This window comes from Mycteria americana, chromosome 6 (assembly GCF_035582795.1).
Source record: "Mycteria americana isolate JAX WOST 10 ecotype Jacksonville Zoo and Gardens chromosome 6, USCA_MyAme_1.0, whole genome shotgun sequence".
NCBI classification, from domain to species: Eukaryota; Metazoa; Chordata; class Aves; order Ciconiiformes; family Ciconiidae; genus Mycteria; species Mycteria americana.
This window is the reverse complement of record NC_134370.1, coordinates 4093981-4113359: the sequence shown is the minus strand read 5'-3', so window position 1 is coordinate 4113359 and position 19379 is coordinate 4093981. Positions and strand designations below refer to the sequence as shown.

The following is a 19379-nucleotide window of genomic DNA, read 5'->3' as shown; positions in this document are numbered from 1 at the left end:
CTTTGCTGAAAGAAATGAACAAAGGCATTGGAAGGACTTGGCAGTATGTGTGGTTTAGCTTATGCCAGTGTTTCAGAGCTCCAAATTTCAGAAATTATTTTTTTTCTGTCACCATAATACTAAATACATATTTATCTATGCATTTTTGAGAAACAAAACGTTTGGCTAGGAGTAGTCATCAATGACTTTACCTAAAAGTAGGAGAATCTGATATTCAGAAGGTGTGTATGGAAGCCTAAGGTTTTGGCCTTTCTTTTTAAATCTGCCATTAAAATGAATCTGTTGTGGCCCTGAATTTATTAGGTGAAGAGGAAAATGAAGTTCTATGAAAATGTTTGCAAAACAGTTAAACAACATTTACAAATACTTACTGTGAGATTACACAAGTGGAAGTGAGAGACGTTTATAGTAATTATGCAACAAACTATGATTAGTATTAGGCCCTAATCCAGGGTTTCAGTCTGTGGCTAAGCTTATTTATGAAAACTGTTGATTCCTGTGGTTTTTGAGTAACATAATACAGGAATTGATTAAATCTTTGAGAGGTTGAAAGATCTGTTGTATTCAGTCTATGTTAATATAATAATGATGCTATAGCTATGCTTAGACAGTATTACCAACTGGTATGCCAGATGACTTGGTCAGCTAACTTACGAAGGCTTTAATCTACATTATCCATAAAATTGTATCTGCATGTGTTGTGGTATAGTAATATTCTAAAGTGGAGAAATATTTCAGTACTTGACAGCTTTTAGAAAAAGGACTACTTCTTTCTTCCACCTTCTTGAGAAACTGTTGCCTAATATGGCAGGTTGTTTATCATAAAGAAGCTGTTGTGCATCTGTACAGTGTCATTTTCTTTAATTTATACATAAGGCATCAGGATAGAGCCTTTACGTTCTGGAGACCAATAATCTGGTGCTGACCCTGGGGTAATAAAGTGTTTCTATAAAAACTTTCTGATTTCTTACCAAAGCCTATGAGAATATAAAGTACAAAATTTTGGTGTAGCTATAGAAAAGAAGCATTCTAGTCACTGACTAGAGGCTTTTTGTGGTTTAATACATATTTATTTAAAGATGTTAGAGGTAAAGGTTTTTCCCTTATATGCTTTTGTTGTTCAGATTTTTTTTTTTAATGGCCTAACTTTACCTCAGCAGCAGAATCACTCCTTATCCTTGTGCTTTTCACAGGGAAGTGTGCCTCTTGAACCCTCATATATAGTGGGGCATGTGGCCTCAGCCCCCAAAGAACAAAACCTGACTACTTTGTTCAATGACGGGGAAAACAGTCAGGTATGCTATATGTGAAATTTGAGCTCAAACATTGAACCCCCAATTTAATCAATTCAATAAAATTTGGTCTAAATTGGAACCAAGAGAAAAACTAAGCCCCTTGTAGAAGTAGCTTTTGTGGCATCTGTGATCTCAATCGTTTAAGTTAATGTGAATGCATAGCATAGTTCATTGTGCTGTCTTTTATTTGCTGCTTTTGCTTCTTGCTTTCTCATAATTCCGCAAATGTCATAGAGAACATGTTTTATGCTAGTGATTTATAGACCATTTTTTTCTCTTAATGAAGGGACTTAAAAATGACTTTGTTCGTAATATCTTGTGGACCTTTGAAGATATCCACATGTTAGTAGGATCAAATATGCCTATATTTGGAGGTGGGAGATACCCTGCTGTGAGCTTGCGTCTCAGGTGAGTTTTGAAGTTAATGAGATATATGTGCCAGCCTTGACTTGTTGCTTTGCTTTGTATTTAGCTACCAGAATCTTGTTTGGTTGACTCTTAATTTTTAGTTTAAAGAATAAAATGCATGCTTTAGACTTAAATGGTGATGGCATTGTAAAGCGCTGGAAAACAAACAGTCCCATAGCCGTGCCACTGCACTGGGACTTGAGATGCTCTGCTACTTTTTCTGGCTCTGTAACTAAATCTTTATTTGAAAGTACTGGAGGTTTGCAACCTTTCCTGACTTCAGTGTGAATGTTGAGTGTTTAAAACACTTTGGTACATCTAGTCCTTAATTTTGTTCTATTGATATTTTTATAAGAGGGCAGTAATATTTTTCTTACTGGGATTCTGAATTTCAATAACGGCTAGTTGGGCACTTCAGAAGTACTTAAAACTTGTGACTGTAGTAGTTCTAAGTCCTGACTGTCTTACGGTTCACTAATACTTTATGTTGATCACTTGATTACCATTTTTTCTGTTCCTGCCTATGTGTAGGCAAAGAATGAGCAAAAACTTGAAACTCGCTTGATGTATTTGTCATCTTTTTAAGACACATCTAGGAATTAATATTACCTTACTTTGCAAGGAATTTTGGAAGGTCTGGGAGAAAGCTTGCACTATAATTATTGCAGCTGATACTGCTATTCCTTTAGAACTTCTTAAGTACTTGTTATCTTGGTAATAGTGTGACATCTGAAGCTTGTTAAAGTTTCAGTATGAGTGTGGGCAAAAATTCAAAGCTGCGGAGGGAATGTGAGTGTATTCCATTGGAGAGATCAGTACATCTGTTTTGTTTGATATAATTCCTTGTTTGCCTCTTTAAAATAGAACAAATCACAAATAATTGTTTAGTATCCATCCACTCTCAGGTGACTTGATTTAAGTCCCATTAGTAAACATCCCTAATATTTTCTGAAGAGTAAATAAAGACTTAAATAACACTACAAATGTTTGGTTTTAGGGATAACAACAAGCCAATAAATGTGCTAACAGGAATTGACTATTGGTTGGACAATTTAATATGCAATGTACCAGAGCTTGTGATGTGCTTTCATGTTAATGGAATTGTTCAGGTAAGACTATCTCTTTGCATTCTGCCTAGTTCATCCATTCTTCAGTTTCTGAAATTGCTCCACTTGTAACAGATCTCTTTCTAATCTTACTGTTCTGACAAAAAGATTGCAAGAATCCTTTATTGGAGAATGAGAAGCGTCTACACAGCTTGCAACAGTCATCCAAAAATGTTGTGTTCTGTTTTTTTCTCTCTTCCATGCATGCAAGGTTCCTACTTCCCCCAATGTATAAATGAAGGCAAAAATAAAAAATGGAGCAGCAGAAATACATCGGTTTCTTGCATCTTAAAATCTGTAGTGTTCACTTGCCAAAATAGATGCATGCTTTTTAAACCTTTGTTTGTATTTACTATTTTACAGTAGACCACATGTACCAGCTGAGTTTCTGTTGTACCTGGTAGCATGTAGTTGCTTACTAGGCTGACTAGGTTTCATTGAAGTAATAGTTAGATGTTGCACTTTTTTTTTTTCCACCTCTTGCTCTCCTTTTACTTTACCATGTTTGTCATAGAACTGAGTCCTCTTTAACACTTTTACTGAGTGGTGTAATCCAGTTGTGCTTGCTTTTAAAGTAGATCATGGAAATAATTTCAATTTATCATGACACTGTATCATAATAGTAGCTTTTGTTTATTTTAGCAGTTGATAAGAGACACTGATGTATAGATTTTGGGGGGTGTAGGTGGCAGAAAACCCTCCTAATCTTGAATTTTAACATATATTCCTTGCAGAAATATGAAATGATCAAGACTGAAGATATTCCCAATTTGGAAAACTCTAATTTTTCTACCAAAGTGATAAAAGATATTGCTCAAAATATCTTATCTTTTCTGAAATCAAATTGCACCAAAGAAGGACATACTTATTGGCTGTTTAAGGGTAAGTAGATTTAGATCAATTTTAAAAGATTTATGTTAATATCATGTTGATTAACGAAAGGTTTTAACTTTCAGCAAGTGGGAGTGATATAGTAAAGCTCTATGACCTAACCACCCTGTGTGAAGAGACAGAAGACAAATACCAAAACCCTTTTACAATGCCAGTGGCAATTCTTCTATACAAGTGAGTTTTTATCATTTTTGTTGTAATACTTAATTCTTGGTGCAGTTGTATTTGTTAAGAATACAGACCAAAAGTTATGATGAAATTAAAATCTTTTTACACATAAGCTTGGTAAGCCCCAGTCCCACTAAATCAAAACAGACTTTCTCCTTTTCACCATTTCTTCATGTAAGCTACACTCTTACTGAGTAAGTCTTGTAGACCCATCGTGAAGTTTGGGAGATCTACATTTGCAGTAGTATTGTTTAAAGCTTTTTTCTTCTAGCACAAAGAAATTATCCAGGGATTTACTATTTTGTTTAACTTTCTTTTAGAGTTGCTTGCAATATGATGCTGAAGAAAAATCAGAACAAGAAACACTATGGCACTATCAGAACATTGCTCCTTAATTGTCTTAAGTTACTGGACAATGGCAGACATCCTCAAGTAAGAATTATGTGTTTTCTTCTAGCTTTGTGTAAATATAATGGAAATGCTGTCGTCATAATGCACCTGGTTATATTTTGTGTGGTACTTCCTTCTCCCTCTGCAAAGGAGGGAATTTAAATTTATTTATAAACTTGGAAATTGATTTATGTTTAAAGAAACCCCAGACTTTTTTTCTTTCTAAATTAGTAGCCTTCACTGACCCTTATTGCTGCACGAGTCTTCTGTCCTGCTCTAGAAAGGAACTTGTCACTGTTTGCTCTTTTGCTCTCATTCCCAAAGAGCCCTTTTGTGTTTGGAAGCTGTACAGACACTGAAGCAGATCTTAGCTAGACATTGTAAAATGTGAATGTAAGAAAAAACATTTTTACTCTTGACGGTGGCTGAATGTTGGGACAGGCGAAGCAGAGAGGTTATAGAGTCTCCATCCTTTGAGATACTCAAAGCCAGACTGACCATGGTCCTGAGCAACCTGTTTTGAGCAAGGGGGTTGGGTTAGACAGTCTCCAGAGGTCCCTTCCAAGCTCAACTATTCTGTGGTAGGTGGGAGACTCAGAAAAAGAATCTCACACTCTTGATCACTTCATTAGACCGTTGTGTCAGCCATCAGTACCTTGAGATGCTCTGCACTTTCAGAAGCAGTAAGAAAAGTAATGAAAAGGACATGAAGCTGTGTTTGACCTCCTTTATTCCAGATACTTGATTCTGGTTCTTTTTTAAGAAAAACAGGAATCTAATTGCTCTGAAAGACAAGTAGTTTATTAAACTTTAGGGAGGTAAAGAAGGTGTGTATGTCTTAAGTTTAAGTATTACTGCTGCCAGATGTGCTAGCTTCCTTTTTAGTTGCAGAAGATAATGGAGTGTGCTGCTTTCTCATTGGGATTTTGACCGAGTCTATTCACAATCTCTTCCTTGTCTTAAACTGAGAAATCTACGGGTTCAGAATGGTATAAGGGAGTGTCAGTGCATTTAACCAAAAAAGTACACTGGGATACTGCAGGAGGCTTGGAAGTACACTGAGCAGGAGCTGCTTTATGCAGGCTATGGTACATGAACATGGTAACTTAACATTTTTACTATTTATAGGCAACACATAAATTTCAAAAAGAAGTATCTCTAGTGAAACTGAAATCTGAATCCAAAGTATAGCTTAATTTACATGTAAGTGGTCTAGATTTAAGCGGTTTTCAACTGAAAATTGATCCCAAAAATGTGAAAAATCTGAATTGTATTTAAAATGGCTTACAAGAGGAGACATGGCATATATTAACTAAATTAATAAGTATTTTGTAGATTCCTTCTGAAGTTGTGGAAAGCTCTCAAAATCCCCCTAGAAGCTTTTGAAAACTTTTTTTTTTGCTTGCTTAAGATCCTTCTCTCATTTGTCTCTTGTGATCTACAAGCTTTTAGAACAGGTAATACTCATGCTTTACCACTTGGTTTTTATTCTCTTCTAAACTTGATCAGGCTTGAATCCTTTTCCTATATGGGATTTAACTCCATAAATAACTTTTTAGTAGGGCAGGAGAGACTGCTTATTTGAGCTGGTTAATTGAATTCATACACCTGCACAATGGTGGCCTCCTTTGCCTTCTCAGCAGTTGTGTACTGGTTCAGAAAACAGCCTGGTAGAATAACTAATTTTCTGGGATTTTTTTTTTTTTTAACACCTCTGCAAAAAGCTCTCCAAAAATACACAAGAAGTGTAAAATGTTGTTTGGTTGGCAGTTCAGACAAATGTCTAATGTCAAAAGGTTGCTGTTCTGATGGGAAGTTATTTAACATAGCTTACATGACATAGCAGTGCTACTGTGGAGAACTTGTATTTCAATTCTGCTTTGTATGAAATTGCTGGACTATATTCTGGTCTGGTCTCACTAGACTCCAGTGGAACCAGGAGCTAGAACGTGCCCTTACTTACAGTTCCTGGTTCTGGTAATAAACCATGCTGTCCTAAATAGAGGGCTTCAGTGGCATTAAATGTAATATCTTTTTTGAACAATTAGAAGCAGAGAGGATGTTGGGAAGTGGAAGAAAGGAATGTGGACACAACTTTTTTTACTGACTGATTTTTTTTTTTTTTTTTTTTATTCCCCCCACCCCCTGGCTACCCTATTGCTGTGTTCTAGAACTTCCTCTTGACACTTTCTTATACTCAGAATGTTCCGAAGTAAAATGCAGGAGTTGATATCCCCAAGGTCAATTTCAGGGGAGTTAATTGCAAGTCCTTCTACTCAACACTCACTCGGCATTGGGGAAAAAAAGGCATCTCAAAAGCAAGGGATTTCACTGTAAAAATGTGTTCTAGAACTTATGCCCTGTCATAATCTCTCTGTGTGTACATGAAGCCATAATGCAAGTGTTTTGGCAGTAAGATCCTCCTTAAGGTGCCTAAATCCAAAAGTTCAAGCCTGAAAGCTATTACTTAGTGTTTTCATAATCCTTGAGCTACACAAGAGTCAGTAATTTAAGGTGGGGCCCAAGCACTTAATATAAAATTGTTCATTCCAATTTGGGGCCCAGGTGCCCAAAAGCAGGTCAGTTTAAGGCATGTATGTGTTGCATGTGTGTGTTGTTGGGTTTTTTTTCCTTAAATTGGATGTGATCCAAATTTCTTAGCGGACTTGACTCATCTCTTAGTGTCAAAATTCCTCATGATAGGAGTGTGAGAGCTGTCTGAGCAAGGGTTCAGTCTCCAAGTAAATTTGAGGTAGAAAGAAAAGGGCTTAACTTTTATTGTAAGGATTATTATTGTATTGTTCTTACTGGCTTAATTGTTAGGTGTGTTATGGTTCCAAAATAACCCTTTCTCTAAGCACTTCTGCTCTTAGAGGAAAATAGTGTACGTATGTGTGCCTATAGTGTGTATACATATTTCTCATTTTGCTGTCTGTCTTTGATGTGAGTGTTGAAGTGTTCTGGAATGCAGTCTGATGCTGGACCAGGTTGGCTTCCAGGTGTTCATGTTCTTTCTCTTTTGTGTGGAAGGAGGGGAGGTTATGGAGCAACATGCGCAGGACTGCCTAATACAGTTAGTCAAGAAATGAGGTTGAACTTTGGTACATCTTGCCTCAAGGCTTTTTATTTCTGTATAAAACCAAACTGAAGCACGGGGGAATGCTGCTTGTTTTAGGCTATCACCAGTGTGCGTTGTATTTCTCCTGAATGCTTGTATAGCTTTATTTCTTTTCTCACTATAAAAAGCAAGCTACAGTTACCTCTACTGTTTTCTGCTGTTTGTGCCCTGGTGTCCTGTCTGACCTCTTGAGTTTCAATTGGAATCTTATTTGTTGGGTTGTCAGTTTTAGGTTTTTTTGGTTTTGAGAAGCTGAAATAGATTTCTTCATGCTCTAAATTTTTAGTACTGTGAATGTTGCTGCTGCTACGGAATAGCTTTTAAATACTTGTATCCAATATCTCCTCATTCATCAGTGTATTTTGAAATTCTGGCAGTGTATAATATTAAAGTACATAGATGAATAAAGTGAAGAAGCAGGAAGGAATGAAATGCAGACCCCTGAATGCTTAGCCCTACCAGAACATAGCTTTCATTAGTTCCTCATTTTTCTTCATGCAACAGCAGTCCGGAGAAGAGAAAGGGTAAATACCTCCTTACCATCAACTAAGAAGATAGCTGCTGGTTTTTTTTCTTATGGCAGATTTTACCTTTGTTGCCTGAATTAGAACAAAAGTGGAGAAGGTAAAAGCTTCTCTGGAATGCAGAATAGCTGCAGTTTGAGAGAATCTGTAAAACTCAAAAGATGCGAATAAACAAGGAGTTTGTTAGGATTGCACTCAAAAGAAGTAAAGAGGATGGTCAAGAGCTGCCCATATTTATTAATTTTTCTTTTAAGAAAAAAACCCAAACAAAATCATCTTGGGCCATGGTGGCCTGTATTCCCGATTTTTACCTTTATGCTCTCACTTGCAAAACAAGAGGTGAAGACCTTGGAAGCTGGAGCTTAAAACCAAGCATGGGCAAGCTTGATTGCAGGGGCTGCATGCACATATACAGATAGCTGATAAGATACTGTCTTCAGCCATTTGCTTCTTAAATATTGATAAAATTCAGTGCTCAAAAATATGGTCATACAGTGTGTGTGTGTGTGTACAGGCTGTATTTACAGCTTATCAAATACCTACTTGCATGTACTGTTTATTCTTTATTCTAAGACAAATTATATTGATGTTGCCTCTCAAAAGAAAAAATTAACTTGAAAACAAATCACTATTTTTTTTCTCTTATTTAAAAAGATTATCGCTTCAGCAAACTACATGTTATCAGAGCTTTTTCAGTTGGATGAACCTAAAAAAGAAGACAGTGCAGACTTCCCTATAAATGGAAATTCTGATGAAAGTTATAGTGAGGAAGAGGAGGAAATGCCAGACAGTGATGAAAACGGTTCTTACAGTAACAGTTCTGATCCACCAGATGACAATAAAGCAGTGGCTATAATCAAATCTGTTGGAGAGTTATCAGTACCAGAAAAATACAAGTCTGTTCATCGAATACGTGTAAGTGAAGTTGTGGATTTTTTTTAAGGGTTTTCTTGAAAGATTCAGTTCATGTAGCAAGGTTTGTTACTGAAATTCAGTTATCTGTTAGTTTTGTCTTCAGGTTAACTGAAGCATGAGGCAGTGGGGAGAGAAATTTCTCATGAGCTGCTCATAAAATTTGAGGTCTTTGAATTTTACAATATAGCAGGTTTAATATAGATTTTCCCCTGCCATCTTGCACGTGTCCTTTATGGCATGATTCTGCATAGCTGGCTACAGAAAAATTATTCCTGTCATGGCAGCAGAGAAAATATTGCCAACTGTTGCCATGTGCAAGAGCTGTAGATGACCCCAAGTTTGTGTGGATACCTAGGTAATCTTAGTATTTTTTTCTGGAGCAATATTAACGTTTGTTTTTTCTGGGAGCATCAGCTACCTCATACCCACAGAGTTAGTCTTTGATTTCCCTCTTTGATTTGTCTTTCCAAGGTAAGTGGTCAGAATACAGCAATTTGATTTCCTTGAAATTTTGGTTATAGTTAATTTTAAAAAAGAGATGAAGCTTTACTCTGCACGTGTGTGTATGCTGTGTCTAAGGGGGCAGCTGGGTGCATAACCATAATATTCCTGAAACTCCATTGACATACGTGTGCTTCATCAAGGAATCAGCAGAAGTGTAATACTGCTACCTTCATCTCATTTGCTGTGCATTATTATTGAAACAAAATAGAGGAATACAAGAAACTGGGAAGATCAGTGAAGAAACTGCTCATAGCATGTTACTTTTCTTCTGATGTTTTACTTGTCTTACCTCTATAGGGATATGATTATGAAATGACTTTCACTGGTCAAAAGCTAAACATTTTTTCTCATGTCTCTGCTGAGTAGCAAAGAGCAAGATTTCCTAAAAAGAATTGTAACTCTTATTGCTATCTTAATTTCTAACACTTCAAGGTCCATCAGCTGAAAAATACAATAACTTGTACAAGTGCAGAAGCACTCGATTTCCCCTTTATTCTCCCCCTTCTACTCTACCCTAGAAGAAAACGAAAAAAACAACCTCCCGAAAAAAACAACCTCCCAAAAAAACCCCCAAGACACAGAGTTGTTTGAAGGTGACGAAAGTGCAACTTTGATGTATAGGCTGAAGAAATGGTTTCTGTACAGTGTTGTAAAGTGTCTGTAAAGTGCTTATCTTCCCGGGTCTGCATTGCAGACCATCTGTGGATGCTTTTGTAATTACTGTTATAGAACAGAGTCGTCTCATCTCTTCTCCTCTTTGCATTGTCTTTGGCGTTACCAGGAGAGGCCAAGTGTAGATGACCAGGTATATGAATTGCTCACTGAGATAAAGGAAAGAAATACTGTGACACTTTATAGTGTAGAGCTCAGATGTTCCATTAACAGGTTTTCTTAATGTTATCTCTCATTTGCATCTTCTAGCCAGTAATTTTGACATTTCATGTGTCGAAAGTTTATTCTCTTCTTATTCCTTCCCTGCTGCCCGCCCCGATGAAGCCTAGCTGTGCATTTCCTGTCTGCCATGGCACTGAGGAGCGCTGCAGGCTCGTGCTCAACTATGTCCTGGAGGTAAGTTTATAATCAACTTTCTGATGACATTTCACCTAGTACCCAATTCTTGATGTATTCTGTATTTGCTAAATATTGCTTTCAAGGTGAATAAATGATTTCTTCTTGCAGGGCTTGAAGTCTGTTGACAGCAGTGTTAAAAAAGAGGGTGACCTTCCTGCAGCTGACCCCAGCACACCAATCCCATTGAAATATGAAGATGAATCCACCAGTGGTGGTCCCGAGTGTCTGGAAAAACAGATGGCATTATTTCTAGACAAAAGTAAGTTGTATTGTTGTGCAAATAAGACCTTTCCAGTGCCAACACAAACTGCTGCTACTTTATTTTGATTGTCAAAACAGTGTACTTACAAGTCACTTAATTGCATTATTGCATAAGCAAAAGTAGTATACCAAAAATTGGAGAACAGTCTGTTCCTTTTTAAATATGAAAAGAATAGCTCATTTGGGATATTTTGCGTATCAAAGCATCTTTATTAATAAAACACATAATTTTACTGGATGCTATTTAGATGTGGCTTGCAGATGACTTCCATAAGGGCTTAGTATTTTGGGGTTTGCCATGTGGAGCACCGTAAGTTGTGTGGGTTGTTTTTAAAACAGTCTTCATTCTTTTTTTGTGACTTTGAAGTTTTGTGGAAGAACTTGTTACTTCTGGCAGGTTTTTCTCCTGTGCTATGCTTGCTGCTGAATGGCATATAAATGGAAACTAGAATTTTGGTTTTTTTTCTCATACCTCTACAATTGTGGAAGGAAGCAGCAAATAAAAGATGTTTTGTTTGCTTAAATACTCAAACTCCAGAAGTTTCAGACTATAGTCTGTCTATTTTTTCTCTGGAGTGCCATAGAAGGGTATAGGAAAGACTCTTCTTCTGAAAGTAGTAGAGTTGTCTGCAGGGCGAGAAGCCCTGTAAGCGTAACCCAGAAAGAAATTTAAGTTTTGCATATTTTTACAATTCTTTATTCTTTCCATTTTCTTCCCTTCCCCCTTTGAAAATCTCCAAATAATAAGCAAGTTCAGTTTTGAGTTATTCATTTAAGTGTTCTCATGTTTCTCTTCCAATTTTATGATTCTCTTGAATGTCAATGACCTGGAGATGTATGCATACTTTCTTAGTTTTTATGAGATATGTGACCGCAGAATTCAACGCCTCCATCAGAAAGTTACATTGTGTTGAGCTTGCATAAATTCTGCACATGGACTATGAGACTAATTGTTATCAAGATTTGCTGAGAAATTTTACCTAGGTCAGCTCAGCAAGAACAGTGTGCTTATTTCAGCTCTCCTGCAGCCAGACTCTTGTCTTCTGCCTTCACAATTTGGAACTGATGACACATTGCAGCTGCTTGCCAGCTGGCAGGAGAATGTCTGCATGCTAACTTTTTCTGTTTAGAAACAAGTGTTTCCTGGGGGATGTGGGAGAGAAATATTGCACAAATCAGAAAAAAATATTTTGGTTGGTTTCTGGAGCTGTGCTGGAGTTCTTCCCTGAAGTAGCAATGGTGCTACTTGTTTAGGTAATAAAGATCGAATTCAACCTAGAGAAAAGTAGTTCAAACATAAGGGAGAAACTTTTGCTTCTCCAGTATGTGGGTTTGCTTGTTTTCTGTGATGCAAATTCTGTAGTTTCTCTGCTACATGCGTATGTTTACATACATATATAGAAAGGATAAGTGCTTTTAATTCTTGGAGAACTACTTCTGTATAGTAGATACAGTATATGTGCATTCTGTGTCTTTAAGTGTATGAGGTGTTAGTGTATTAGATTTGTCTTTGTCCTGACATAAACATGTAGTTCTTCTAGAACTTACTAAACATAGTGGGCTTGCAGGTCAGGCCTTGTAGGTCCACCTGTAAGCAAGAGACTCATTTCTGTGTGCAAATATTGTCAGGACAAAATTTTGTCCTTTGGTATGCCTAAAGTCAGTGGCCTGTTCTTTCTGGTTCCATAACCACTGCAGCATTGAAGAAGGAACCTTCATCATCTTATGCTGAGGATTTCTTGAAACTAGTGTGAGAAACACATTGGTTTTCCTTGCAGGAAGGACCAGGTTATCCAGTTCTTTCTGTGCTGGAGGCTAAACCCACAAATGGAGGCTTTCTCACTTTGAAACTGTTCATACAGAAACAGAGCATATATTGTAAGGTTTTGGTGGAGAACATGACAAATTATGCCTGTGGCTTTCCCATTCTTTTCTACTGCTACCTAACGGAATAGTCTTGGCCGCTGCCGTATTTCAAAAGCTGTTCCAAGTATGAGAGGTTAGCTGCATTGTCACCCTGCTCACTGTTTTCGAGCATCCCACTATCAGGTGGAGTACGTGGGAAAAGTTCCAAGTATCAGGTCCATTTTGCGGATGAAAAATGTAGTAGCAGACAGCTTGGCATAACTCTACTTGTGCAGAGCTGTAATAAGGCAATTTACATTCTGTCTGTATGCTGATGAAGTTATGTCCAACCTCTGGCATAAGTTACGGAGATGAGATTTACTGACGAGGTTCTGTTCGTGTTACAGTGGGCTCATTTCAGAAGGGTAAACATTCCAGTCAGTCAGGAATGATTCCTGGATCGTGGCAATATAAAATGAAACTCCAGCTCATTCTGAAATCATCAAAGGCTTATTATGTCCTATCTGATGCTGCTATGATTCTACAGAAATATGGGAGAGCGTTACGATACATCAAGCTGGCTTTACAGTGCCATGGTAAGCTGCTAGAATGTATTTGTCATCTGTACCATTGCTTGTATATACCTTTCACGATATCAAGTACTTCTCTTGTGCATGATTTATCCTAGTAGCGTGCAGTGACAAGTTTGACAACCATGTGTGTAGTTAAACTGTCTAGCTCATTATTGAGGAGGGAAGTCTGTAGTAAGAGTAACTCTTGTCTCTGTTTGGTAGAAAGGTGCTCCCATTTTGACAGACTGGGAAACTTCAAGTGCAGATTTGGAGCTTCAGAGCACTTGAAGTTGGGAGAGTTGGTCCTGGTGCCAAGACCGAGATAGTATTCTGTGGTCTAAGTGCTATCGCTGCAAGCAGATGTTTTTTCCCTGGAAATGCCTGGTGGTGCCCATTTCATTTAAAAATATTCCTGACTCTCAGAAATACCAAACTTGTTCATCAGCTGAATTGGATACTCCTCTAAAATGAAATACATCTTCCAAGTGTTACTGAGGAAAATGAAGGAAGTAAAACCAGGCTGTTTAGAATATTACTACAATGATGAGAATAACTAATCGGAAAATGCCATTAGCTTAGTACTGTAGTACTGCTATTTTGCTTCCATATTTGTAGGGCTTGGGGCAGGGGGAGGCTTATAAAGCAAGAACGCTTGATCTTAACACAAAGCATCAATATGCTTATCAATAACTCAAAGCCTTCTTCAGCTTTCAGTCTTTTAAAGACTTGAGAATCAAGTTTAAACTGTACCTTTTGGAAATTAGTTTTTCAGGCTATATCTCACTTGAGTTAATCTGTAGAAAGTCCATTTTCCTTTAGTCAAATCTGAGATTAGCATTTGTAATTACCAGATTCACTGCTCATCTCGAACAACATAGTTGCTCTTTTGAAACCATCAGCTGTGTAGAGCAACTACGACTTTAAAATAGGTTAGTTCTTCTTAGAAGAACATGTGTTGACTGCATATAGAGAATAAGTGTGACAGGTAACATAAAAGCCAATTAAATTGTCAGTCCGTGCCAAACCTTTTGACGTTTAATTCTTTTCTTTCCCCTTCCCTCATCCATGGGATTTTTTTTCCTAATAGATACCTACTGTTGTCTCTGCACCAGCATGCTTCCTGAAGTGTTAGTATTTCTTTGTCAGTGTTTAACCCTTTGTGGAGATATCCAATTAATGCTTGCTCAAAATGCAAACAACAGAGCAGCATATCTTGAAGAATATAATTACCAGACAAAAGAAGATCAGGAAATATTACACAGTCTTCACAGAGAATCCAGGTGCCAAGGTATGACACTGCTACAGCTGCCATAATTCAGTTATATGACAGACTTAAGTAATTTCGTTGTGCTTTCTCAAAACCATGCACTAGTACCATTTCTGGAGGAGGGTTTATTACGCTTCAGTTCTGTTTTCTTCAGAGAAAGCTTATTTTGCCTGTCATACGCAAGGAGGTTGTCAAGATATTGTATGACATGTCTGAAGCTGTAAAGTAGCTAAAGACAGTAATTGTTTAAGTAATGGTAAATTGTGCTTATCTGTAGAAATTGTGGGATCATTCTGACATGGGTCTTATACTTAGTCTAGAGGAGAATGCCCAAAATGATGACCATCGCAGATTTAAGTTTGTTTGGAAATACTGTTTGACGTGCAGGCTTTGCATTTTGTTTTCTAGTGTTTGCCTGGGCTACTGACTTGTCTACAGACTTGGAATGCCAACTTTCCGTCAGCTGTAAATGTTATGAAGCAGCTTATGAAATTTTACTTTTCAGTAATTTAAAAAACCAAAATCCAGAGCAGCGTATACAGGTACTAAAGAGGATGGGTAATATCCGGAACGAGATTGGAGTGTTTTACATGAACCAGGCTGCTGCAGTACAGACTGAGAGAGTGGGCAAGTATTTTTTTTTTCCACTTCTTACAATTTCACGAAGCTCCAACAATTATCATGTCTACTAACAGTGCGAGAAATCTTGAGTATTTCTGATTATAAAGAAGACATTTAAAGAACTTCATAGTAACTACTTTTCTGTAATTGTTGTTACATAATTTTAATGTCCATTGTAAATATTTGTCTACAATAGATTACTGTGGCTTGTACACTGTACTTAATTGAGCCTAAACTGAATAATGGAATCCATAGCTTTGGAGAAATTCTTTTAAAGTGTGTAGAATGCCCTCAAGAAATATGATGGAAACTTTAAACCAAGTCTGTTATAAAAGGGAGGGCATGTTGCGTTCTTGATGTGTTTGGTTTAGCCCATTGTGAACAAGCGTAAGCTTAATTTAAACATAGGAATAGTTTCAGTGAAGTCAGTCTGAATTTTTTGGTTAGTAAATCCTTGGAAGCTTTGCTTCTGGTTTATTTTGGGGGTGTGGGGAGGTGTGGTTGGGTTTTTTTTGGTGGTGGTTTTGTGGTTTGTTTTTGTGTTTTTTTTGGTTTGTTTTTTTTTTTTTTTTTTTCCCCCTGAGGAAATGGAGGTTGCCTAAGCTTCCTTGTAGGGCAGGGTGTTTGGTGGGGTTTTGTATTTGAAAGGAAAACCAATAATGTCTTGTGTACAGGTAAGAGTTACATAAACTGGAACAAATTAGATGCTGGTGGTTCAGTGTAAACAGCTCCAGTCTCCCAAATAACGGCTGTTTTCTCTGACCTTTGTCCAATTAATATTTGAAGGATTTGGAGTTGGACTTTTAATTTTGCAATTTTTCATAATCTCTGTGTTTTTGCAGAACTGCTATTTAGCTGAAGTCAAGCTCAAATACTGAGTTTCACTTGTCTGTAAAAGTCACTTTTTACTTGTTTCATACTGTAAGTTTATAGAAGTAACTGCAATACCCTGAATATTACCGGGGGGGGGGGGAGATCTGTGTTCTATCCTGTTAATTTCCCCTGTTTTCTGTGTCATGTTATCACAATTCTTTTGAAAGTATAATATGTGTAATAGTGCACTTTAGGTATCAAGAGTTACATATGTTTGAGGTTTTCTTAAGAGTATTTTCCATGAATTGGGTCTTCAGAATCATTTACCACCCTTAAATTCTAAAAGGTCGTTTACAAGAAAAAGAACATAATGGAAATGTTTGTTCGGTATCTTTCAAGAATTTGAAAGAGATAGTAAGCCTTGTGTCTTAACCCTAGTGAGTAAAAACGTATCGACGACAGAGCAGCAACTCTGGAAGAAAAGCTTCTCTTGCTTTGAAGAAGGAATTCAGAATTTTGAGTCAATTGATGACGCAACCAATGCTGCTCTTCTGCTGTGCAACACGGGAAGACTGATGCGAATCTGTGCTCAAGCTCACTGTGCAACTGGAGGTGACTTCAAAAGAGAGTTTTCCCCAGAAGAGGCCCTTTATTATAATAAGGTAACAACATACTTTTTTTAGAATGGCCCGCACCCTAATATGCCTTTTATTGTAGAGTATTTGTAAATATCTTTGTAATAACTTGGGATACCTCTCCTGCTTTAGTGTTATCCTGATCCTCGCTGTATAGGCTTCAGTATTGTTGTTGAGGTTTGATTCCATTGCTCTGATACATGAAGTGCTGTGACATTCAGACCTTTATGTTTAACAGACTGCAATACCACACACAAAGGAGATAGAAATGCATGGTCAGGATTAAAGTTATGACCAAAACAGGTGTAAGAAAAATACTGAAGAAGGCTCTGACAGGTTATTTTGGAATGCTTCCTTGAGAATGAGTAATGGGAAATTAATTTCTAGTTGCTATAAACTTAAGCAGTAACCATGTATGTGTATTGTTTTATAATCTGTAGGCTATTGACTACTACCTGAAGGCATTAAGATCACTAGGTAAGAGAGATGTGCATCCGGCTGTTTGGGATTCTGTGAACTGGGAGCTGTCTACTACGTATTTCACTATGGCAACTCTACAGCAGGATTATGCTCCGCTGTCTCGAAAGGCTCAGGAACAGGTAATGAAGAGCAGTTGTGACAACATCTGCTAAAATAAACTATTGTCTTCCTGAAAAACGAAACAGTGAGCAAAATTGATATTGGAATAACTTGTAAACCTGCATTAGACTGAAGAACTTTTGTGAAGTAGTTCTTGCAAACCATAAAAAGTTTAGTCACTTGCATTTTTGAGGTTTCGCTTAATGAAAAGGTAGTGTCGCAAATAGAGATTTAACCCTTACGCTTGCACGTCGTGGCATTCTAGTTTCAAAGTAACCGCACTACATCTCTTTCTTTTATCTTGTAGATAGAGAAGGAAGTTAGTGAAGCCATGATGAAGTCCTTGAAATACTGCGATGTTGATACAGTGTCTGCGCGACAGCCTCTCTGCCAATATCGGGCTGCAACCATCCACCACAGGCTTGCTTCCATGTACCACAGTTGTCTGAGAAACCAGGTATTAGTACAAACTGGTTTGTTTTTCTGTATAGGTTCCATACTTACCGTGTCCACCATGTTCCATACTTACCACATCTAATGTGTGTGGAGACTGATATTTATCCTTCTACCTGTAGTTGGGATATATTTATTTAAATGATTTAACCAAAGAAATGTGAGGTGGTTTATTTGCAAATCATTGTGAAATATAATGTTAAGAGCAGTCTGTCCTTTATAGAGTGTATTGAGCTTTATGGTTCTGTCTATTCTAAGTAGTTCCATGCTCTCCTAACAGAAGCCATTGATAAATGTTTTCTTTGGTTTGGTTTTGCTTCCAAGCCACTCTTCTGATACTTAAGCAGGCAGCCTTCTGCTAGAACATTAGCATACGATTTATTAAAGCCTTAGCGTAGACTCGCGTGTTGCTTTCTGATTTTTTTTTCCCCCAAATTATTATTCTTTATGATTAACTTAGTTCTACTTGATGTGAATTTGTTAGCATTAGCTATGAAATTACAGTAGCTTCAAAGATGGCGGGCTGGTGATGTATTCTAGAAATGTGCAGACATTTAGATGAACCATTATGAAATGAGCTGGGGAATGATTGTTGGTAGCTCGTGTAGTCCATAAGCAGTTTTTTTTCCCCAATGGTTATTTCATGAACATACAAATTGTCTGGGATTTACTACGTACCCTACTTTGAGTGCAGGTTGGTGACGAACATTTGAGGAAACAACACCGTGTACTTGCTGATCTTCATTATAGTAAAGCAGTACGACTCTTCCAACTCTTGAAGGATGCACCCTGTGAGTTCCTTCGTGTGCAGCTGGAAAGAGTGGCGTTTGCAGAATTCCAGATGGCGAGTAAGTCTAGCTCTGTCTTACTACAACAGCTTTCCAAACTACCTATTTAATTTCATTTTTAGATAACTTTGTATATGAGAGCAGGAGGAATCTGCTTTGCAGAATAGAGTCGTCTTCAAGAGAGGAGGGACATTTTTATCTTACTGGTTTTCAGTTGACTAGGACAGTACACAGTTTTCTTGTGAGAACTCTTGAAATCTTTGGATGGAAGAAAAAGTGCAGTCCGTAATATAAGCCATTTGTGTCCTTGATTTTATTTTTTTTTTTTAGGTCAGAACAGCAGCGCTGGGAAACTAAAGACTTTGTTTGGGGCCCTAGATATAATGGCGAAAACCAAGGGTGCATTCCAGCTCATCAGAAAAGAGCTTGTGGCAGAAAGTGAACAGGTAAACGAGTCAAGTTGTCTAATTATCTGCTCTGTTGTATCTTTTGCATTCACATAAAATGGGTCATTTGGCAATTAAGACATTGCTTGGTTTACTTTTCAGTAGAGCTAGTTGCTTAAATAGTGTGGACAGGGTTTGAACCTGTTGCGGTTCACTTCTAGCCTTGAAGTGGAAGTGGAGTAAAAAAAACTTACTCTAGAACAAACCTTTCATCTGGAGATGGATTAAAACATGTTTGTATATGGATGTATACTGACTGTCCGAGTGAATGGGGTTCTGTGGAACTCTATCATACCTTAAAAGTCGTCTTAAAGGACTTAAGAATGTATGTACAATATAAATGGGAATTCTCTCCATATAGTATATTTAATATTTCAATATTAAAATGCAGAAGGTTATCTGTAGCTAGTCTTAATAGGTTCTTGATGCCTAAATAAATAATTACTTGCAATATATGCTGACATGTTCATCCCTTGATGGCAATTTGAGCAACAGATTGAGGAGTCAAGTCCGTATTTTCCTGATATTTTTTATAACTAGAAATTACTATATTTTTTTATATATACGTACAACATAGGCAGTCAGCATAACTCGTGTACCGCAGAGATATAAGCTAGTTACTGAAGCCTCAGAAACAGGGTGTCATAGCAATTGTGATGTTGGTACCACTCCTGTAAAGAGTCAGCTAAACCTGCAAGTGTGGTTGTCT

At 37.3% G+C, this 19379-nt stretch overlaps 1 protein-coding gene across 3 annotated transcripts in view; it reads left to right on the top strand.

Annotated features, from left to right (window-relative positions):
- The window catches only part of EDRF1 (erythroid differentiation regulatory factor 1), a 28698-nt gene that overhangs the window by 5253 nt on the left and 4066 nt on the right, over positions 1-19379 (top strand). Inside the window, exons 7-23 of one of the 3 annotated variants that reach the window (XM_075504357.1) lie at positions 1194-1295; positions 1582-1703; positions 2701-2812; positions 3544-3691; positions 3766-3874; positions 4189-4300; positions 8555-8815; positions 10316-10387; positions 10499-10649; positions 12904-13092; positions 14156-14356; positions 14744-14962; positions 16208-16431; positions 16845-17003; positions 17291-17440; positions 18131-18284; positions 18555-18670. In XM_075504357.1, the coding sequence (XP_075360472.1) occupies positions 1194-1295; positions 1582-1703; positions 2701-2812; positions 3544-3691; positions 3766-3874; positions 4189-4300; positions 8555-8815; positions 10316-10387; positions 10499-10649; positions 12904-13092; positions 14156-14356; positions 14744-14962; positions 16208-16431; positions 16845-17003; positions 17291-17440; positions 18131-18284; positions 18555-18670 (2601 nt within the window). Of the gene's footprint in view, positions 1-1193; positions 1296-1581; positions 1704-2700; positions 2813-3543; positions 3692-3765; positions 3875-4188; positions 4301-8554; positions 8816-10315; positions 10388-10498; positions 10650-12903; positions 13093-14155; positions 14357-14743; positions 14967-16207; positions 16432-16844; positions 17004-17290; positions 17441-18130; positions 18285-18554; positions 18671-19379 lie in introns of all 3 variants that reach the window. The other 2 variants (XM_075504358.1, XM_075504359.1) reach the window with 2 other exon arrangements.